At 49.1% G+C, this 23,275-nt stretch overlaps 1 protein-coding gene across 1 annotated transcript; it reads right to left on the reverse strand.

The window, feature by feature from the left end:
- Positions 1 to 1,414: 1,414 nt before the first annotated feature.
- LOC148149689 (uncharacterized) lies at positions 1,415 to 15,392 on the reverse strand. Its single transcript, XM_087988579.1, has 3 exons — positions 15,249 to 15,392; positions 11,888 to 13,153; positions 1,415 to 1,588 (listed from the first exon to the last, which is right to left on the reverse strand). The coding sequence occupies exons 1-3, from the start codon at positions 15,390 to 15,392 to the stop codon at positions 1,517 to 1,519; spliced, it is 1,482 nt and encodes a 493-aa protein (XP_087844705.1). The 3' UTR covers positions 1,415 to 1,516.
- Positions 15,393 to 23,275: the final 7,883 nt, after the last annotated feature.

The following is a 23,275-nucleotide window of genomic DNA, read 5'->3' on the forward strand; positions in this document are numbered from 1 at the left end:
AGTGTGTGTGTGGGACTGTACGCCATTGAGAGTCAGTGTGTGTGGGACTGTACCCCAGTGAGAGTCAGTGTGTGTGGGCGTGTACCCCAGTGAGGGTCAGTGTGTGTGGGAGTGTACCCCAGTGAGAGTCAGTGTGTGTGTGGGAGTGTACCCCAGTGAGGGTCAGTGTGTGTGGGACTGTTCCCCAGTGAGGGTCAGTGTGTGTGGGAGTGTACCCCAGTGAGAGTCAGTGTGTGTGGGAGTGTACCCCAGTGAGGGTCACTGTGTGTATGGGAGTGTACCCCAGTGAGAGTCAGTGTGTGTGGCACTGTACCCCAGTGAGAGTCAGTGTGTGTGGGACTGTACCCCAGTGAGGGTCACTGTGTGTATGGGAGTGTACCCCAGTGAGGGCCAGTGTGTGTGGGAGTGTACCCCAGTGAGAGTCAGTGTGTGTGGGACTGTACCCCAGTGAGGGTCACTGTGTGTATGGGAGTGTACCCCAGTGAGTGTCAGTGTGTGGGAGTGTACCCCAGTGAGGGTCAGTGTGTGTGGGAGTGTACCCCAGTGAGAGTCAGTGTGTGGGAGTGTACCCCAGTGAGGGTCAGTGTGTGTGGGAGTGTACCCCAGTGAGGATCAGTGTGCGTGGGAGTGTACCCCAGTGAGAGTCAGTGTGAGTGGGAGTGTACCCCAGTGAGAGTCAGTGTGTGTGGAACTGTACCCCAGTGAGAGTCAGTGTGCGTGGGAGTGTACCCCAGTGAGAGTCAGTGTGAGTGGGAGTGTACCCCAGTGAGGGTCAGTCTGTGTGGGAGTGTACCCCAGTGAGGGTCAGTGTGTGTGGGAGTGTACCCCAGTGAGGATCAGTGTGCGTGGGAGTGTACCCCAGTGAGAGTCAGTGTGAGTGGGAGTGTACCCCAGTGAGAGTCAGTGTGTGTGGAACTGTACCCCAGTGAGAGTCAGTGTGTGTGGGAGTGTACCCCAGTGAGGGTCAGTCTGTGTGGGAGTGTACACCAGTGAGGGTCAGTGTGTGTGGGACTGTACCCCAGCGAGAGTCAATGTGTGTGGGAGTGTACCCCAGTGAGGGTCAGTGTGTGTGGGAGTGTACCCCAGTGAGAGTCAGTGTGTGTGGGGGGGAATGTACCCCAGTGAGAGTCAGTGTGTGTGGGGGGGAATGTACCCCAGTGAGAGTCAATGTGTGTGGGAGTGTACCCCAATGAGAGTCAGTGTGTGTGGGAGTGTACCCCAGTGAGGGTCAGTGTGTGTGGGAGTGTACCCCAGTGAGAGTCAGTGTGTGTGGGAGTGTACCCCAGTGAGGGTCAGTGTGTGTGGGAGTGTATCCCAGTGAGGGTCAGTGTGTGTGGGAGTGTACCCCAGTGAGGGTCAGTGTGTGTGGGAGTGTACATCAGTGAGGGTCAGTGTGTGTGGGAGTGTACCCCAGTGAGAGTCAGTGTGTGTGGGAGTGTACCCCAGTGAGGGTCAGTGTGTGTGGGAGTGTACCCCAGTGAGAGTCAGTGTGTGTGGGAGTGTACCCCAGTGAGGGTCAGTGTGTGTGGTTTCTCCGCGGAGCCTTCTCCGTTTCCAGTCTTTGGGATTTCTCTTGTTGATCTCGTAACTGCAGAGTAATAAAAACAAAAATAAAATGCTGTAAGATTTCAGGCCTCAAACACAGTGCTCCACAAAATCCCTGCCCTACCCAAATCCCACCTGCAACCACCTGCCCGCTTTCTACCTGAGTATCTTTCTAAAATATTTGTTGATTGGATGTCGGTGTCACTAACCGTTTACGGCCCATTCCTAATCGCCTTAAGAACATTTGAATGTAAACCACACTGTCGAAGGTCTGCAGTCACATGTAGGCCAGACTGGGTAAGGATGGCAGATCCCCTTCCCTGAAGGACAGGGGGCCGATTGGGTTTGACGTCAGTATTGTCGTGGTTACGCAGTCGCTGGGAGGTTCTGACATGGAGGTGCCGGTGTTGGGGTGGACGTGGTCAGAAGTCACTTGACACCAGGTTAGAGTCTGACAGGTGTATTTGAAATCACAAGCTTTTGGAGCGTTGCCCCCTCACACAGCTGCCTCCCTCCACTTCACCTGACAAAGTGACAGCGCTCCGAATGCTTGTGATTTCAGATAAACTTGTTGGACTATAACCCGGTGTCGGGTGGCTTCTGAGCATGAGGCTGACATTTTTTCCTCCAGACCCACGTTGGACTCAAATTTCACCATCTGTCAGTAGGATCAACAGAAATTACTGGAAAAGTTCGGCAAATCCTGTAGCATCTCGAACATAGAACATAGAATAGTCCAGCACAGTATGGGCACTTCGACCCTCGGTGTTCGGCTGACCGTTTCTCCTACTCTAATTTGAATTTGTTTTTTGCTTCATGGAAACTCAGCTCCTGCTATTTATTTCCCAAGTGTTACATTCTTACTTTGATCCAGACTCTCTGTGCTTTGTCAGTCCTTGCTAGCTTTTCAATTCTTTCAAAGGTATGGTATATCTCTATACCTTCATAACATTAACCTACATACCCTTCAATGTACTATCTTCCACGTGCCTATCCAAGGGACACTTAAATGTCCCTGATGTCTCTGATTCTACTCCCACCGCTGGCAGTGCATTCCACACCACCCCCCCCCCCCACTCTCTGAGTAAAGAACCTCCCTCTGACATCTCCCCGAAACCTTCCTACAATCACCTTAAAATTATGCCCCCGCTTGATAGCCCTGGGTAAAAGTCTCTGGCTACCCACTCTATCTCTGCCTCTCATCATCTTGTACACCTCTATCAAGTCATTTCTCATCCTTCTTCATTCCAATGGGAAAAGCCCTAGCTCCCTCAACCTTTCTTCACAAGACATGCCCTCCAGTCCAAGTAGCATCCCGGTATATCTCCTCTGCACCCTCTCGAAAGCTTCCACGTCCTTCCTATATTGAGGCGACCAGAACTGAACACAATATTCCAAGTGTGGTCTAACCAGGGCTCTATAGAGCAGGTCCTGGGCCTCCTCCTCTGCCACTCCCTCACCACCCAACGCCTGGAGGAAGAACGCCTCATCTTCCGCCTGGGAACACTTCAACCCCAGGGCATCAATGTGGACTTCACCAGTTTCCTCATTTCCCCTCCCCCCACCTTACCCCATTTCAGCCTTCCAGCTCAGCACTGCCCTCATGACTTGTCCTACCTGCCTATTATCCTTCCCATCTACCTGCTCCACCCTCCCCTCTGACCTAACACCTCCAGCCCCACCCTACCCCCATTTATCTCTCCACCCCGGAGGCTCCCTGCCTCCATTCCTGATGAAGGGTTTTTGCCCAAAATGTTGATTTTCCTGCTCCTCAGCTACTGCCTGACCTGCAGTGCTTTTCCAGCACCACACAGATCTAGACTCTGTAGAGCTGCAGCATAACCTTGTGGCTCTTAAACTCAATCTCCCTGCTAATGAAAGATAAAGCACCATACACCTTCTTAACAACCCTATCAACTTGGGTAGCAACTTTGAGGGATCTATGGACACGGACCCTAAGATCCCTCTATTCCTCCACACTGCCAAGAATCCTGCCTTTAACCCAGTATTCAGCATTCAAAGTTGACCTTCCAAAGTGAATCACTTCACACTTTTCCATAATGAGCTCCATCTGCCACTTCTCAGCCCAGCTCTGCATCCTGTCAGTGTCTCATTGCAACCTACACCAGCTCTCCACACTATCCACCACTCCATCACACTTTGTGTCAAACTTACTAACCCACCCTTCCACTTCTGCATCCAAGCCAATTATAAAAATCACAAAGAGGAGAGGTCCCAGAACCAATCCCCGTGGAACACCACTGGTCACCGAGCTCCAGGCTGAATATTTTCCATCTACCACCACCCTCTGTCTTCTATGGGCCGGCCGGTTCTGTATCCAGACAGCCAGATTTCCCTGTATCCCATACCTGTTCACTTTCTGAATGAGCCTACCATGGGGAACCTTATCAAACACCTTGCTAAAATCCATGTGCACCACATTCACTGCTCTACCTTCAGCAATGAGTTTTGTCTCATACTCAAATAATTCACAAAACCCCACACAAAACCATGCCGACTAACTATGGTTTTCCACGTAATCATAAATCCTATCTCTCAGAATGCTCTCCAATAACGTGCCCACCACTGACATAAGACTGACTGGTCGGTAATTAACGATTATCCCTATTCCCTTACTTGAACAAGAAAATAACATTTGTCACCCTCCAATCATCTGGCAGTACTCCAGTGGACAGGGAGGACACAAAGATCATCGCCTTCTGTTTCCTTCGGGTATATCCCGTCTGGCCCAGGGAATTAATCTATCCTTATGTTTTTCAAAATTTTCAGCACATCCTCCTTCTTAATATCAACCTTTTTGAGTGTATCAGCCTGTTTCACGCTGTCCTCACAAATGACAAGTCCCTCTCACTAGTGAATACTGAAACAAAGTATTCATTAAGGACCTCCCCTACCTCCTCTGACTCCAGGCACAAGCTCCCTCCCCTATCCCTGATCGGCTCTACCCGCACTCTGGCCATCCTCTTGTTCCCCACATAAGTGTAGAATGCCTTAGGGTTTTCCTTAATCCTACCTGCTAAAGCTTTCTCATGCCCCCTTCAAGGTCTCTTCTAGACCGGTGAGCCTGACCTCGGCGGTGGGCAAGTTGTTGGAGGGAATCCTGAGGGACAGGATGTGCATGTATTTGGAAAGGCAAGGACTGATTAGGGATAGTCAACATGGCTTTGTGGGTGGGAAATCATGTCTCACAAACTTGATTGAGTTTTTTGAAGAAGTAACAAAGAAGATTGATGAGAGCAGAGCAGTAGATGTGATCTATGTGGACTTCAGTAAGGCGTTCGACAAGGTTCCCCATGGGAGACTGATTAGCAAGGTTAGATCTCATGGAATACAGGGAGAACTAGCCATTTGGATACAGAACTGGCTCAAAGGTAGAGGACAGAGGGTGGTGGTGGAGGGTTATTTTTCAGATTGGAGGCCTGTGACCAGTGGAGTGCCACAAGGATCGGTGCTGGGCCCTCTACTTTTTTCCATTTACATAAATGATTTGGATGCGAGCATAAGAGGTACAGTTAGTAAGTTTACAGATGACACCAAAATTGGAGGTGTAGTGGACAGCGAAGAGAGTTACCTCAGATTACAACAGGATCTGGACCAGATGGGCCAATGGGCTGAGAAGTGGCAGATGGAGTTTAATTCAGATAAATGCAAGGTGCTGCATTTTGGGAAAGCAAATCTTAGCAGGATTTACACACTTAATGGTAAGGTCCTAGGGAGTGTTGCTGAACAAAGAGACCTTGGAGTGCAGGTTCATAGCTCCTTGAAAGTGGAGTCGCGGGTAGATAGGATAGTGAAGAAGGCGTTTGGTATGCTTTCCTTTATTGGTCAGAGTATTGAGTACAGGAGTTGGGAGGTCATGTTGCGGCTGTACAGGACATTGGTTAGGCCACTGTTGGAATATTGCGTGCAATTCTGGTCTCCTTCTTATCGGAAAGATGTTGTGAAACTTAAAAGGGTTCAGAAAAGATTTACAAGGATGTTGCCAGGGTTGGAAGATCTGAGCTACAGGGAGAGGCTGAACAGGCTGGGGCTGTTTTCCCCTGGAGCGTTGGAGGCTGAGGGGTGACCTTATAGAGATTTACAAAATTATGATGGGCATGGATAGGATAAATAGACAAAGTCTTTTCCCTGGGATCGGGGAGTCCAGAACTAGAGAGCATAGGTTTAGGGTGAGAGGGGAAAGATATAAAAGAGACCTAAGGGGCAACTTTTTCACGCAGAGGGTGGTACGTGTATGGAATGAGCTGCCAGAGGATGTGGTGGAGGCTGGTACAATTGCAACAGTTAAGAGGCATTTGGATGGGTATATGAATAGGAAGGGTTTGGAGGGATATGGGCTGGTGCTGGCAGGTGGACTAGATTGGGTTGGGATATCTGGTCGGCATGGAAGGGTTGGGCCGAAGGGTCTGTTTCCGTGCTGTACATCTCTATGACTCTATGACTCTGTGAATAAACACTGATTCTGTCCGATTACACAGTGAGTGACCCTTAACCTGATGGACTCTAAGTCAATTCTTCAGTTCCTCCCTGACTACCTTGTAACCCTCCAGAGCCCTGTCTGATCCTTGCCTCCTCAACCTTAAGTAAGCTTCCTTCTTCCTCTTGACTGGATGTTCCACATCCCTTGTCACCCAAGGTTCCTTCACCCTACCATCCTTTCCTTGTCTCAGTGGGACAAACCTGTCCAGCACTCACACCAAGTGCTCCCTAAACAACCTTCACATTTCAGTCGTGCATTTCCCTGAGAACATCTGTTCCTAATTTAGGCGCCCCAGTTCCTGCCTAATAGCATTGTAATTCCCCCTCCCCCAGTTAAACACTTTCCCATACTGTCTGCTCCTATCCCTCGCCATGAGTATAGTAAAGGTCAGGGAGTTATGATCACTATCACCGAAATGCTCTCCGATTGAGAGATCTGACACCTGGCCTGGTTCGTTGTCAAGCACCAAATCCAATATGGCCTCCCCTCTAGTTGGCCTATCTACATATTATGTCAGGACTCCTCCATGGACACACCTGACAAAAACTGCTCCATCCAAACTATTTGGACTAAGTCGGTTCCAATCAATATTAGGGAAGTTAAAGTCACCCATGAGAACAACCCTGTTACTCCTGCGCATTTCCAAAATCTGCCTCCCAATCTGCTCCTCCGTGTCTCTGTTGCTATGAGGGGCCTGAAGAAAACTCCCAATAAAGTGACTGTTCCTTTCCTGTTTCTGACTTCCACCCAGACTGACTCCTCGATGCCCTCCCTTTCTGCAGCTGTGATACTATCCCTGATTAGCAATGCCACTCCCCCACCTCTTTTACCTCCCCCTCCCTATTCCTTTTGAAACATCCAACAGCCATTCCTGCCCCTGTGATATCCAAGTTTCCGTAACGGCCACAGCATCATAGCTCCAAGTACTGATCCATGCTCTAAGTTCGTCACCCTTACTCCTGATACTTCATGCATTAAAATAGACACTTCAACCCATCACACTGACTGCAGCTTTGTCCTGTTAAGTGCCTATCCCTTCTCACAGACTCTCTGTACACTGTATCTGCCTGTTTACTGGCTAGGAGAAAGTGAGGACTGCAGATGCTGGAGATCAGAGCTGAAAATGTGTTGCTGGAAAAGCACAGCAAGTCAGGCAGCATCCAAGGAACAGGGGAATCGACATTTCGGGGATGAGCCCGAAGATGATTCCTGAAGAAGGGCTCATGCCCGAAACGTCGATTCTCCTGTTCCCTGGATGCTGCCTGACCTGCTGCGCTTTTCCAGCAACACATTTCCAGCTGTTTACTGGCTACTCCATCATCTGATCCGGAGCTCAGGTTCCCACCCCTTGTCAATCTAGTTTAAACCCCCCCCAAAGAGCTCTAGCAAGCCTCCTGCCCAGGGTAGTGACGCCCCTCCAATTCAGGTACAACACGTCCTTCTTGTACAGGTCCCACCTTCCCCAGAAGGCATCCCAATGGTCTAAGTATCTGAAGCCCGCCCTCCTACATCAGCCTCGCTGCCACACGTTCAGCTGCACTCGCTCCCTGTTCCTAGCCTCACTAGCCCTTGGCATTGGAAGGAATTCTGGGATTAGTCCTCTGCCCATCTGCCTTTTAGCTTCCAACCCAACTCCCTTGGAACTGTGGAGAGAAATCAGAGTTAACGCTGCAGGTCCAGTGACCCTTTCTCAAAACAGATTATAGTGAGGAACAAGTTGTTTTTTATAGCGACGATAGGAGGGGCAAGGGGATAAGGAACACACAATACATGGAGACAGAGCCTGAAGAGAGAGGACAGTTGGACAGACAAAGGATTGGAACCAAAAGAGAAAATGCTGGAAAATCTCAGCAGGTCTGGCAACATCTGTAAGGAGAGAAAAGAGCTGACGTTTCAAGTCTAATTGACCCTAGCTTTGACTCGAAACGTCAGCTCTTTTCTCTCCTTACAGATGCTGCCAGACCTGCTGAGATTTTCCAGCATTTTCTCTTTTGGTTTCAGATTCCAGCATCTGCAGTAATTTGCTTTTAGACAAAGGAGCGGATTCAGCTGAGGAGGGTGGATAGTTGTTAATGGGGACAGTTAGTGCCTGACAATGGGTAGTGTGCAAGAGCAGGCCTTGTGATAACAAAGCTCGGTGTGAGGGGGGTTGGAGTGAGGACTTGGGAGAAGCTGCCTCAGGCCTGGCGGTGCAGGCTCGAAGGGCTGAATGGCCTACTCCTGCACCTATTGTCTATTGTCTATTGCCTTAAAATGATTGAACTTGATATTGGGTCCGAATGGCTTCAGGGTTCCCAGTTGGAAAATGAGGTGCTGCTGTTTCAGCTTGAGCTGAGCTTCCCTGGAGCACTGCAGCCAGCCTGAGACAGAGATGTTGGCCAAGGAACAGTGTGGGGTGTTACAGTGACAGGGAACTGGAAGCTCAGGGTCTTTGTTGTTGGCAGAACACAAGTGTTCAGCAAAACACTCACTCAGTCTATGTTTCATTTCCCCAGGATAGAGGAGCCGACCACATTGTGAGCAGTGAACGCAGTCGACGAGATTGTGGGAAATGCAGGTAAAGTGCAGCTTCACCTGGAAGGTGTGTTTGGGCTGTTGGATACTGAGGAGGGAGGAGGGATATGGGCAAGTGGGACACATTCTGTGGTTGCAGGGGAAGGTGCTGTGGGGCTGTGGAGAGGTGTGTTGAGAGTGAAGGAGTGGATCAGACTGTCCTGAAGGGAATGGTTCCTGCGGAAGGCAGACGATGGAGGGGAGGGGAATATGTGTCTGGCGGTGGAGGAATGGTGGCTAGTGATCCTCTGGAGTGGAGGCTGGTGGGGTGGTAGGTGAGGACAAGGGGTCACCTTTACCTGGCCCATCGCTGACTCCTCCCTTCCCCTCCTCGACAGCCAGATCCCGATGGGGGGCGATAGGCTGACCACTCATATCAACGACCCCCACAGTTACCTGGTCGATACATCCCAATACCCTGCTACCTGCAGACTCGATTCCAGTCTCACAGCTCCTCTGTCTCTCTCATATCTGTTCCAATGAGGCCAATTTTGACAAGGGAGCCTCCGAAATATCCATCTTCTTCCTCAACCGAGGTTCTTTGGTGGACACTCAGCTGGGCCCACCCATATCACATACTTAAGCTGTCACCCCCTCTCTCAGCACTCCCACAGCACTGACCCTCCGGCAGTGAGGCACTCCCTCAGTACTGACCCTCTGACAGTGCGGCACTCCCTCAGTACTGACCCTCTGACAGTGCGGCACTCCCTCAGCACTGACCCTCTGACAGTGGGGCACTTCCTCAGCACTGACCCTCCGATAGTGGGATCCTCCCTCAGCACTGACCCTCCAACAGTGTGGCACTCCCTCAGTACTGACCCTCTGACAGTGCGGCACTCCCTCAGCACTGACCCTCCGATAGTGGGATCCTCCCTCAGCACTGACCCTCCAACAGTGTGGCACTCCCTCAGTACTGACCCTCTGACAGTGCGGCACTCACTCAGTACTGACCCTCTGACAGTGCAGCACTCCCTCAGCACTGACCCTCTGACAGTGAGGCACTCCCTCAGTACTGACCCTCTGACAGTGCGGCACTCCCTCAGTACTGACCCTCTGACAGTGCGGCACTCACTCAGTACTGACCCTCTGACAGTGCAGCACTCCCTCAGCACTGACCCTCCAACAGTGGGGCACTCCCTCAGCACTGACCCTCTGACAGTGCAGCACTCCCTCAGTACTGACCCTCTGACAGTGCAGCACTCCCTCAGTACTGACCCTCTGACAGTGCGGCACTCCCTCAGTACTGACCCTCTGACAGTGCAGCACTCCCTCAGCACTGACCCTCTGACAGTGCGGCACTCCCTCAGCACTGACCCTCTGACAGTGCAGCACTCCCTCAGTACTGACCGTCTGACAGTGCAGCACTCCCTCAGTACTGACCCTCTGACAGTGCGGCACACCCTCAGCACTGACCCTCTGACAATGTGGCACTCCCTCAGTACTGACCCTCTGACAGTGCAGCACTCCCTCAGTACTGACCTTCTGACAGTGCAGCACTCCCTCAGTACTGACCCTGTGACAGTGCGGCACTCCCTCAGCACTGACCCTCCAACAGTGTAGCACTCCCTCAGTACTGACCCTCTGACAGTGCAGCACTCCCTCAGTACTGATCCTCCGACAGTGCAGCACTTCCTCAGCACTGACCCTCCAACAGTGGGGCACTCCCTCAGCACTGACCCTCTGACAGTGCGGCACTCCCTCAGTACTGACCCTCCGACAGTGCGGCACTCCCTCAGTACTGACCCTCTGACAGTGCGGCACTCCCTCAGCACTGACCCTCTGACAGTGCTGCACTCCCTCAGCACAGACCCTCTGACAGTGCGGCACTCCCTCAGCACAGACCCTCTGACAGTGCGGCACTCCCTCAGTACTGACCCTCCGACAGTGCAGCATTCCCTCAGCACTGACCCTCTGACAGTGCGGCACTCCCTCAGTATTGACCTTCCGACAGTGCGGCATTCCCTCAGCATTGACCCTCTGATAGCGCGGCACTCTCTCAGCACTGACCCTCTGACAGTGCAGCACTCCCTCAGCACTGACCCTCTGACAGTGCGGCACTCCCTCTGCACTGACCCTCTGACAGTGCGGCACTCCCTCTGCACTGACCCTCTGACAGTGTGGCACTCCCTCAGTACTGACCCTCTGACAGTGAGGCACTCCCACAGTACTGATTCTCTGACAGTGTGGCACTCTCTCAGTACTGACCCTCGAACAGTGCGGCACTCCCTCAGCACTGACCCTCTGACAGTGTGGCACTCCCTCAGCACTGACCCTCCCACAGTGCGGCACTCCCTCAGTACTGACCCTCTGACAGTGCGGCACTCCCTCAGTACTGACCCTCTGACAGTGTGGCACTCCCTCAGCACTGACCCTCCAACAGTGTAGCACTCCCTCAGTACTGACCCTCTGACAGTGCAGCACTCCCTCAGTACTGACCCTGTGACAGTGCGGCACTCCCTCAGCACTGACCCTCCAACAGTGTAGCACTCCCTCAGTACTGACCCTCTGACAGTGCAGCACTCCCTCAGTACTGATCCTCCGACAGTGCAGCACTCCCTCAGTACTGACCTTCCGACAGTGCAGCACTCCCTCAGTACTGACCCTGTGACAGTGCGGCACTCCCTCAGCACTGACCCTCCAACAGTGTGGCACTCCCACAGTACTGACCCTCTGACAGTGCGGCACTCCTTCAGTACTGACCCTCTGACAGTGCGGCAGTCCCTCAGTACCGACCCTCCGACAGTGCGGCACTCCCTCAGTACTGACCCTGTGACAGTGTGGCACTCCCCCAATACTGTCCCTCGGACAGTGCGGCACTCCCTCAGCACTGACCCTCTGACTGTTTTGTTTTGCCTGTTGAATCCCCTGTCATGTCAATCCCCTGTCTGATGTGTAACCCCACTCTGTTCATTGCCCTGTCTGTCAGTCCCATCACCCTGCCATCATGGTTTAATTTCAGTTTGGAAGTTCCCACTCCCCTCCAGCCCTCCCCCCGTTCCTGGTGGCGTGCTTCCAATCTGCCCTCACCCTGAGTGCTTGGCTTTGATGCTTGAGAATTCGCCCCTTATGGAACCTTCCCACCTACTGAACCCAGTGGGGGTTAGGGGTTTGGGCCTGAACCCAGTGACCTCCTGATGAGGTTTAACCCGAGCTTCGCGATCCTGCAGCATCCCCACTCCCCCACCACCCCTTGTCCCAGCTGCAAATGTACAGGACAACACGCCACCAGTTTCTTTGATTGTTCTCCACGTGTGTTTTCCCACAACGTTGCTGAATTTCCTGACTTACCAGCTCCATGTGGCGGATCGCATAAGGTTCGATTTCCAGCTGCAGCAGCCAATCAGCTTGCAGGATCCTGTACTTGTACTTTTCCAGCCTCAGTTTTCCCTCCAGCTCCTCAATGAGCCGAAGGTTTGTGTGAGGTCTCCCATTATTCCCTCCCTCAACCTCTTGCCTTCGATGGATCAGTTCCATTTCCTGCTTCACCTGTTCCAGTTGCAGCTGAAGTTCATGAACTCTGAACCCTGACTTTTGGGTCAGTCTCTCCAGGTTTCTGACATGTTCCTCTCTCCTGACGAGGTAATGAAGTCCTTCATCATCCACTCTTAATCTCACCTTCTCATTGTTGAGATCATCAAGCTCTTCTGATGACACCTTGGGCATTGGGTGAAGTTGTTTTTCTTTTTTCCTGGAGACCATTCCTTGTGCCTCCTCATGCACTGCCAGCCCCTTCCCCCTGTCCAGGGACTGAGTGCCTGTTCTCTGCCCGTTGCTGTCCGTTACAGGGACTGGGAGGGTCACCCCACCATACCTACATTCATGGAGCTGCAACCATTGTCTCGCCAGATCTGCAGTCAATAAACATTTGCAGTAAATGTCGGGTACCAACCGTAGGATCTTGTTCAGATGTTTGGGGGTGTCTGTCCTGTGGAGGTCAGTAATACTCTGTGACGTGAAGTACTCAGTTCTGATAGTGTCTGCAGTCAGGAGCAGTGCCCACTTCCTCCGCACATTAAACAGCTCCTTTGCAATCTTTGGGATTGAGTCCATTCGCATCTCTTGCTGGCCCATCAGACAGCTCGGAGAAACTCTCTCCTGTTGGGAGCTGGCTTGTGAGGATAATGAAGAGGAGCAGTTGGAGGAATCGCTGTGAATTCTCTGGCTTCCTGTGTCCTCATTAACGTACAGCTCTTCACAGAGAGGAATAATAACCTTGTCATCAAATGTCTCCTTCAGAGCTCGGAGGTAGTCTATGTAGGTGCAGAGCCATGAGGCGTAGTCACTAGCATCACAGCTGCTGCCTTTGCATAGCAACTTGTTGTTCCCTCGCTGCCTGGCCAGCTGTCTGACTTGCTGAACACTGTCAACACTCCCTGTGCCAGGCTCAGTCAGTGCAGTTAGAAATTGACTCAGTGTCCCCAGATCGAACGCATCTCTACAATCCCGAACATGCTTCTCGAATTTCCCAATCTCGGTTCGGAGCAATGTATGAAATGAAGCCATAGATTCTGCACGAAAAAGCAGATCACAGAATTGTTCCTGTGGAGCTTGAAGCTGTACAGCTCATCAGATCAGCACTTGTTCACTGAGTGAGTATAACCACTCAGTTCCAAACTCCACCCTTTCCCTGAGAAGCCAACACATTGTCGCTATTTAAATAATCATCCAATACCCTCTTGAATGTGTGACATAGGATATGATCTATTTTCATGTTAATTCCATTTATTTTGTATCTTTTAATTTGAAATAGTGACATATGGGATTACTGTGTTTCTAAACGAGTTTATTGATTAATTTGTAAACGTTTCTGTAGAGACGGTTGATTTCTTTTTAAGAAGCGCCTGAGAGCGAAAGTTTCAGTGTATGAAGAGGTTTTGTTTCCATCGGGCGATTTCTGAGTGACCAAAGTACACAATTGCTAATTAGGCTTTCAGTTTCGAAGGTCAGAGATTGATTTCTTTTCCTTTGTTTAGGGGGAAACACCATGAACTGGAAAAGTCTTTTTTTATTTCTGTTTGCAGAAGTCTTGTCTGAAGTTGGATGTGTAAAATAATTGTTTCTGCGAAAGGGAGATAGAGTAGGACTGTTAAGAAACAGGTTATCCCTCTATCCCCTCCCTATTCATGTATTCCTGCACATCCAAACACCTCATCTACTGTATCCATTACTCTTGATGCGGTCTCCTCTACACTGGGGAGACAGGACACCAACTTGCGGAATGTTTCAGGGGACATCTCTGGAACACACACACCAATCAACCCCACCGCTCTGTGGCTGACCACTTCAACTCCCCCTTTCACTCTGCCAAGGACATGCAAGTCCTGAGCCTCCTCCACCACCAAACTCCAGCCACCTGATGGCGAAAGTGAGGGCTGCAGATGCTGGAGATCAGAGTCTAGATTAGAGTGGTGCTGGAAAAGCACAGCAGGTCAGGCAGCATCCGAGGAGCAGGAAAATTATTTTCCTGCTCCTCGGATGCTGCCTGACCTGCTGTGCTTTTCCAGCACTGCTCTAATCTTGACTCTAGCCATCCTGGAGGAAGAATGCCTCATCTTCCATCTTGGGACTTTCTAACCACAGAGTCAATGTCAATTTCACCAGTTTCCTCATCTCCCCTCCCTCTCACCTCATCCCAGATCCAACCCTCTGACTCGGCACTGCCCTCTTGAACAGTCTGAGCTGTCCATCTTGCTTCACACCTTTCTGCTCCACCCTCCCCTCCGACTTATCACCATCACCTTCCACTTCTAACTACCTCTCGCATTCCCAGCTACATTCCCCCCAGCCCTAGGCCCTTCCATTTATCTCTCAACCCCCATGGCACTCCCCCCACATTCCTGATGAAGGGCTTATGCACAAAACGTCAACTCTCCTGCTCCTCAGATGCTGCCTGACCTGCTGTGCTTTTCCAGCACCACATTTATCGGCCCTGATCTCCAGCATCTGCAGTCCTCACTTTCTCCCAGCTGTCAAAATGCCTCTTAAACATTGCTACTGTATCCACCTCCACTCTTCCTCTTGGCAGTGTGTTCCAGACACTCACCACCCTCTGTGTAAAAAACCTACCTTTCACATCCCCTTTAAAGTTTCCACTTTTTACTTTAAACCTATGCCCTCTGGTAATTGACATTTATCCCCTGGGAAAACGACTCCATCTATTCATGCCTTTCTTAATTTTGTAAACTTTAATCAGATTTCCCTCATCCTTTAATGTTCAAATGCAAACAAACCAAGTTTATCCAATCTCTCCTCATAGTCAACACCCTCCAAACCAAGAAACATCCATAAACCGTTTCTGTCCCTTCTCCAAAGCCTCCCATCCTTCTGGTAGAGTGTGGGAGTTCTCCTTAGCTGATTTCTAAAGGGTTCCCAGTCCTCAGCTCTGTCTTGCCAATTTGCATTTTTGCATGTAGTGTCTTTTTCTCATTTAATTCTATCTCAGAAGCCATCGTTTGGCCATTGTTGTCTTCGTAGTCTTCTGCCTAACAGGAATAAACAATTTTTGTCGTTTAGCCGTTCACTCCTGTAAGGTTTTCCAGCCCATTATTCCTTTCAGGAACATTTCCCAATCCATCATCACCAACTCATGCCTTATACCATCATGGCTTCCTCGTTTTCAATTCAGGACTTTCATTTCAGAATTAACTACCTCACTCCACATCGTGATGAAGAATTCTACCACGTTATGGTTAATCATCCCCAAGGGCTCCCTCACAACTACATTAACCATTATTCCTTTCTCATTGTATAATCCTCTGTCGAGGATGAGCTGTCCCCTAGCTGGTTGCTTCATGTGTTGATCCAGAAAACCATTCCATACACACTGCAGGCCTTCCTCCCTGACAGGATTGTGAGTAATTTGATTCACCCAACCTTTATGCAGATTAAAGTGTCCCATAATTACAAAGTTATAAATCACACAACACCAGGTTATAGTCCAACAGGTTTATTTGGAATCACTAGCTTTCGGAGCGCTGCTCCTTCATTGGGTGGTTGTGGAGAATAAGATTGTAAGACACAGAATTTATAACAAAAGTTTACAGTGTGATGTAACTGAAATGATATATTGGAAAAGACCCGGATTGTTTGTCAAGTCTCTCATCTTTTAGAAAACCAGTGTGTTTCCAATGAAACCTGTTGGACCATAACCTTGACCATGTTGGTATCAGTTCTTTCATATGCAAATCACAAAACCTTTTTTAAAAAGTTACATTCTCAAGTGAGCTTTAACACTCCAGTTACAGGTTCCGCCCCCACTCCCAGCTCTACACCCACACCAGCTCCCAGCTCCCAGCCCTGCCGAGTTTTCACCATCCCCCCAGACCTCCCCCTCACTGAGGACGAACGATCAGTCCTCAGTAAAGGCCTCACCTTCATCCCCCTCCGCCCACGCATCAATGAATTTAATACACGCCGTGACATCGAACAATTCTTCCGTCGCCTCCGTCTCCGAGCTTACTTTCACAATCAGGACTCCCACCCACCTTCCGAGGACCCCTTCCCACCCGGCAATGTTTTTCTACAATCTCTACCATCGGGGAGAAGGTACAGAAGCCTGAACACACACACCAGCTGGTTTTGAAACAGTTTCTACCCCACTGTTGTTAGAATACTGAATGGCCTCACAAACTCTTAACATTCACCTGTACCTATGTTTTTGTTTTTGCCGCTGTTTCCCTATTATTTACTATCTATGCTACTTAACTCTGTGATCTGCCTGTATTGCTCACAAGACAAAGCTTTTCACTGTGTCTCGGTACACAGGACAATAAATTCAATTCAATTCAATTCAATTCAATTCAACCTGTAGTGTGACATGAACCCAAGGTCCTGGTTGAGGCCATTCCCATGGGTACCGAACCTGGCTATCAGTCTCTGCTCAGCCACTCTGCGTTGTTGACTGTCCTGAAGTCTGTCTCGGAGGACGGTCACCTGAGGGTCCGAGGCCTAATGTCCCGGACTGCTGAGGGAACTGGGAGGGAACACCCCTGTCTGTTGATTGTTGTGTGGTGCCCGTTCATCCGTTGCCGTAGCCTCTGCTCGGTCTCACCAATGTACCACGCCTCAAGACATCCTTGCCTGCAGCGTGTCAGATAGACAACGTTGGCCGAGTCTTACAGAAACTCAGTGCCCACAGACAGTTGAACCGGGAACATTCCCTGTCACAATGGGTGTTTCAGCACTCTACACCAGCATCCCCCACAATGACGGCATCGCGGCAACAGCCTCAGTACTCAACACCAACAGCTACCAATCTCCAAACACCAACCTACAACTCATCCGCTTTATCCTCGACCACAACGTCTTCACCTTCAACAATCGGTTCTTCATCCAGACACACGGAACAGCCATGGGGACCAAATGTGGACCCCAATATGCCAACACTTTCATGCATAAGTTTGAACAAGACTTCTTCTCTCTGCAGGACCTCCAGCCAACATTGTACACCAGGTATATTGACAACATTTTCTTCCTCTGGACCCATGGCGAGGAGTCACTGATAAAACTACACAGTGACATCAACAAGTTTCATCCCACCATCAAACTCACCATGAACTACTCTCTACTATCTGTCTCATTCTTGGACATATGCGTCTCCATCAAGGATGGACACCTCAGCACCACACTCTACCGCAAACCCACAGACAACCTCACAATGCTACACTTCTCCAGCTTCCACCCAAAACATATTAAAACAGCCATCCCCTATGGACAAGCCCTTTACATACACCGGATCTGTTCTGGTGAGGAGGATCGTGACGGGCACCTGGAAGTACTCAGTGATGCCCTCACAAGAACGGGGTACGACGCCCAACTCATCGACCACCAGTTCCGACGTGACACAGGAAGGAACCGTAATGACCTCCTCAGGAGACAGACACGTGCTGCAACCGACAGGGTACCCTTCATTGTTCAGTACTTCCTAGGAGCTGAAAAACTACGCCATGTTCTTCGTGACCTGCAACACATTATCAATGAGGATGAGCACCTCACCAAGACCTTCCCCACACCTCCACTTCTCATCTTTAAACAACCGCCAAACCTCAAACAGATCATTGTTTGTAGCAAACTGCCCGGCTCTCAGGACAACTCCATACAACCCTGTCACGGTGGACACTGCAAGACGTGTCAGAGTGTGGACATGGATACCACCATTACACGTGGGGACACCTCCCATTGTGTACGTGGCAGGTACTCATGTGACTCAGCCACCGTTGTCTATCTCATATGCTGCAGGTAAGGATACCCTGAGGCATTGGAGAAACTGAGCAAAGTCTACCTCAACGGATGAATGGGCACCGCAGAACAATCAACAGACAGGAGTGTTCCCTCACACATACACTCCCAGACTCACACTCACACACACACACCCTCTCACAGACTTATACCCCTTTACACTCACACTCACCCACATACTCACACTCTCTCACAGACACTCATACCTCACCTCCCCACGGACACACACACACACATATATAAGCTTGTGGGGTGAATTTGTACTTGCAGAATTACCCTTTATTTTGCTTAAAAACTGCATGAATACATGTGAGATTCCGTAAATTCCTTTTTTAGATTAGAATCAGTCTGAACATTGGGGCACAGACAGCCTCACACAGGACACCTCACACCTTCAATGCAGTATCTGGGCTGACATGGCACCTGTTGTTAAAGTTGACTTGAGAATGTAACTTTAAAAAAAGATTTTGCGATTTACATATGAAAGAACCGAAACCAACATGGTCATTCTAAAAGATGAGAGACTTAACAAACAATCCAGGTCTTTTTCAATATATCATTTCAGTTACTTCACACTGTAAACCTTTGCTATAAATTCTGTGTCTTATGATCTTATACTCCACAATCACCTGATGAAGGAGCGTCGCTCCGAAAGCTACTGTGCTTCCAATTAAACCTGTTGGACTATAACCTGGTGTTGTGTGATTTTTAACTTTGTACACCCCAGTCCAACACATGGCTCCTCCAAATCATAATTACACACGTTCCTTTCCTGTGTGCATCTCTGATTTCCTGTTTAATGTCAGTCCCAAGATGACTACCACAGTTTAATGATCTATATTCCACCCTCACTGATGTTTTTTACCCCTTGATATTTCTCAATTCTACCCTCACATCATCGGTGCTAATATCATTCCTCAATATTCCTCAAGAGTACTGGGCTAATGGTAAGATTCTTGGTAGTGTAGATGAGCAGAGAGATCTCAATGTCCATGTACATAGATCCCTGAAAGTTGCCACCCAGGTTGATAGGGTTGTTAAGAAGGCATACGGTGTGTTAGCTTTTGTTGGTAGAGGGATTGAGTTTCGGAACCATGAGGTCATGCTGCAGCTGTACAAAACTCTGGTGCGGCCACACTTGGAGTATTGTGTACAGTTCTGGTCACTGCATTATAGGAAGGATGTGGAAGCTTTGGAAAGGGTTCAGAGGAGATTTACCAGGATGTTGCCTGGTATGGAGGGAAGGTCTTATGAGGAAAGGCTGAGGGACTTGAGGCTGTTTTCATTGGAGAGAAGAAGATTGAGAGGTGACTTAATAGAGACATATAAGATAATCAGAGGGTTAGATAGGGTGGACAGGGAGAGCCTTTTTCCAAGTATGGTGATGGCTAGCACGAGGGGACATAGTTTAAATTGAGGAGTGATAGATGTAGGCAGATGTCAGAGGTAGCTTCTTTACTCAGAGAGTAGTAGGGGCGAGGAATGCACTGCCTGTAACAGTAGTAGACTCACCAACTTTAAGGGCATTTAAATGGTCATTGGATAAATGTATGGATGAGAATGGAACAATGTAGGTTAAATAGGCTTCAGATTGATTCCACAAGTCAGCGCAACATCAAGGGCCTGGACTGTGCTGTAATGTTCTATGTTCTGTGTTCTAATATTTTAGTTTTATCTTCTTTAACCAGCAATGCAACACCATCAGTTCATCCTCCTTTTCTGTCCTTCCTAAATACTGGATACCCCTCGATATTCAGTTCAGAACAATATATGCTCAAGGTGTTACGCTGGGTGATGTTCTGCAGCTGCAGTATGTGGGAGCCTCTGGACACCATGCTGATCTAGAGTGATCACATCTGGAGCAGGACTGGGACCGATTCCCCCTGGGGGAGTGTGATGGTCGGGAGCGTTCAAATTAAATTGGTAGGGGAATGGGAACCTAAGCAAGCAATCAGAGGAAGGGAAACCAAGGATATCAACAAAAACAGAAACGGGAATAAGAACAGTGATAGGCAGAGGAACGAAAGGCCAAATTTAAACAAAGTCACCCTGCAACCATGTCTCTGTAATCCTAACTTTGTCATATCTACATACATTGATTTGCGTAATTAATTCACCCACTTTATTTTGGATATGCCATGCATCCAGACATAAAGCCTTCAGGCATATCATTTTGATACGTCTTGACCCATTTTCAATGCTGTCTTATTCTGACTTTGTTTAAATTTGGCCTTTCGTTCCTCTGCCTATCACTGTTCTTATTCCCGTTTCTGTTTTTGTTGATATCCTTGGTTTCCCTTCCTCTGATTGCTTGCCTAGGTTCCCATCCCCCTACCAATTTAATTTGAACGCTCCCGACCATCACACTCCCCCAGGGGGAATCGGTCCCAGTCCTGCTCCAGATGTGATCACTCTAGATCAGCATGGTGTCCAGAGGCTCCCACATACTGCAGCTGCAGAACATCACCCAGCGTAACATCTTGAGCATATATTGTTTAATTGGACTTTTAGTGACTCAAGGAGGTCTTGACTTTAATAGACACAGAACATGCTGGAAACTCAGCACATCTGGCAGCATCTATTGGAAAGAGAAACAGAGTTAATGTTGAATTGAAATAAAACAAAGGAAACTGAGTAATGTGGCTGTGATAAGTTGGAGAATGTTACTTAAAGCTACAGTGGAAAGGCAATGGCAAACATTTAAAGAACACAGTAATTGTTCATTCCTGTCTGGCACAAAAACAAAATGGTAATGGGGGTCAAATCTTGGGTTAGAAAAGAAATTAGAGATAGTATTAGATCCAAGGAAGGGACATACAAATTGTCCAATAAAAGCAGCACTCCTGAGGACTGGGAGCTGTTTAGATTCCGGTAAAGGGAGACAAATGGTTTGATTAAGAAGGAGAAATCAGACCAAGCTTGCAGGGAAAGGAAAAATTGACTGTAAAAACTTCTACAGCTCCGTGAAACAATAATAGAACATAGAAAAGTACAGCACAGAACAGGCCCTTTGACCCACGATGTTGTGCCGAGGATTAAGCCTAATGTAAAATATAGTAACTTATCCTATGCACCCCTCAACTCCCTGCTATCCATGGGCATGTACGGCAGTTGCTTAATAAAGATTACTGAAGGTAAATGTAGGTTCCTTATATCAGAAACAGGGGATGGTATAATGGGGAACAGACAGACAATAAAATAGATAAATGCATATGTTAAACTTCACAAAGGAGATAACAAATACTATTCAGGAACAAGGGGTAACACAGGGTCTAGTGACAGAGAGGAGCTGAAGGAAATCACAGTGGCTCAGTGTTACCTCACAGCACCAGGGACCCGGGTTCAATGCCATTCTTAGGCAACTCTCTGTGTGGAGTTTGCACATTCTCCCTGCGTCTCTGTGAGTTTCCTCAGGGTGCTCTGGTTTACTCCAGATATGCAGGTTAGGTGGATTGGCCATGCTACATTACCCATAGTGTCCAGGTTAGGTGGAGTAGCCATTGTGTAAAACCTAATGTGGTGTTACAGGGAATGGGTGAGCTGTGTTCCCATGGTCGGTGTGGACTCAATAGGCCAAATGCCCTCGTTCCACACTGTAGGGATTCTACGATCAGCATCAGTAGAGAAATTGAGGGATTGAAGACCAATAAAAATCCCCATGGGGGATTTGATCATCTCCATCCCAGGATACTCCAGGAAGTGGCTGTAGAAATAGTGGATAAGTTGGTGCTGATCGTCCAAGTTCCTATAAAGTAGAGGGGAGCTAATGTAACCCCACTACTTAACCAGGGAGGCATGGAGGAGACCAGCAATTATAGACCAGTGAGTCTGAAATTGTTATTGGGATAAATACTAGACTGAATAGCCAGTGACAGGATCAGACAGAGACAGCACGGATTTACAAAAGGGAATTCACACTGACAAATCTACTGGAGTCCTTCAGGAAAGTAGCGAGTACAGCTGGTCAGAGGGAGCCAGTGGGTAAGGCTTTGGACTTTCAGAAGGCTTTTGATAAAGTCCCAGGTAAGAGTTTCATATGTAACATGAAACTACATAGGATTGGGGCTAATGTATTGAGGTAGATAGAGAACTGGTTGGCAGACAGGAAACAAAGAGGAGAAATAAATGAGTCTGTTTCTGAGTGGCTGGCACTGACTAGTGCGATACCAGGGATCGGTGATAGGACCCCAGCTGCTCCCAATATACATTAATGATTCAGATGAGGGAAGTGAATGTAATACCTCCAAAGTTTCAGCCAACACAAAGCTGGGTGGGAGGGTGAGCTGAGAGGAAGGTGCAGAGATGCTCCAGTGGGATTGGGACAGGCTGAGGGAGTGGGCAAATACACAGCAGGTGCAGGATAATGGGGATAAATGTGAGGTGGATGATGATCTGAATGGAGATAGATTGGGAACGGGGAAGGTGCAGCGAGACCTGATGAAGGGCTTTTGCCCAAAACGTTGACTCTCCTGCTCCTCAGATGCTGCCTGACCTGCTGTGCTTTTCCAGCGCCACACTCTCGACTCTAGTCTCCAGCATCTGCAGTCCTCACTTTCGCCTGTCCTTGTACATCAGATACTGACAGTGAGCATTGTAGGTGCAACAGAAATGGGACATTGGCTTCATAGTGAGAGGGTTCGAGTACAGGAGCGGGGATATCTTGCTGCATCAAGACAGGGCCTTGGAGAGACCATACCTGGAATATTGTGTACAGTTTGGGTCTCCTTACCTAGGGAGGGATGTTCTTGCTGGAGAGGGAGTGCAGTGAAGGTTTCCCAGACTGATCCCTGGGATGGTAGCACTGATGTATGAGGAGAGATTGGAATAGTCTCTCCTGGAGTTTATAAGAATGGAGGGAATTTCATATAAAGGTATAAAATTCACACAGGAGCATCTTTTTCCCCCAGAGGGTGGTGCGAGTCTGTAACTGACTGCCTGTGAGAGTGGGAGAGACAGGAACCCCTATCACACTGAAGGAGGATTTCAATGTGCCCCCTCCCCCACCTCCCCCCCACCCCCACCCCCGTCATGCCAAGGCAGACAAGGCTATGGCCAAGTGCTGGGAAATGGGGTTACAATAGGGAGGTGGCTGTTTTTGACTGGCAAATACACAATGGGCTGAAGGGCCTTTTTCTGTGCTGTAGATCTCTGAGACTTTAGAGAACTAGCCAGGATAAACACAGGAAGGATGGTCCTAAAGGTGGGGGAGTCCAGAACCAAGGGTTCATGTTGAAGTGGACTGAGGCGACAGTTCATCTGAGGAAGGAGCAGTGCTCTGAAAACTTGTGATTTCAAATAAACCTATCAGACTGTAACCTGGCGTCATGTGACTTCTGACCTTGTCCACTCCAGTCCAACATTGACCCCTCCACATTTAGGACTGGGATGAGGAGACATGTCTTCACCCAGAGAGCGGGGAGCCTGTGGAATTCTCTGCCA

Source organism: Chiloscyllium plagiosum, unplaced genomic scaffold, assembly GCF_037043375.1.
Source record: "Chiloscyllium plagiosum isolate Xiang-an unplaced genomic scaffold, Cpla_swu_hap1 HiC_scaffold_7, whole genome shotgun sequence".
Lineage (NCBI taxonomy): Eukaryota > Metazoa > Chordata > Chondrichthyes > Orectolobiformes > Hemiscylliidae > Chiloscyllium > Chiloscyllium plagiosum.

Excerpts from the sequence above, each read along its gene's own strand:
- LOC148149689 (XM_087988579.1), bottom strand. The coding sequence starts at position 15,392 with ATGAAGCAACCAGCTAGGGGACAGCTCATCCTCGACAGAGGATTATAC. Across the intron at positions 13,154-15,248 it reads TCATCACGATGTGGAGTGAG|CTTCAAGCTCCACAGGAACA; the intron begins GTAGTTAATTCT and ends TGAGCTGTACAG. Across the intron at positions 1,589-11,887 it reads CGATCCGCCACATGGAGCTG|TTACGAGATCAACAAGAGAA; the intron begins GTAAGTCAGGAA and ends ATTACTCTGCAG.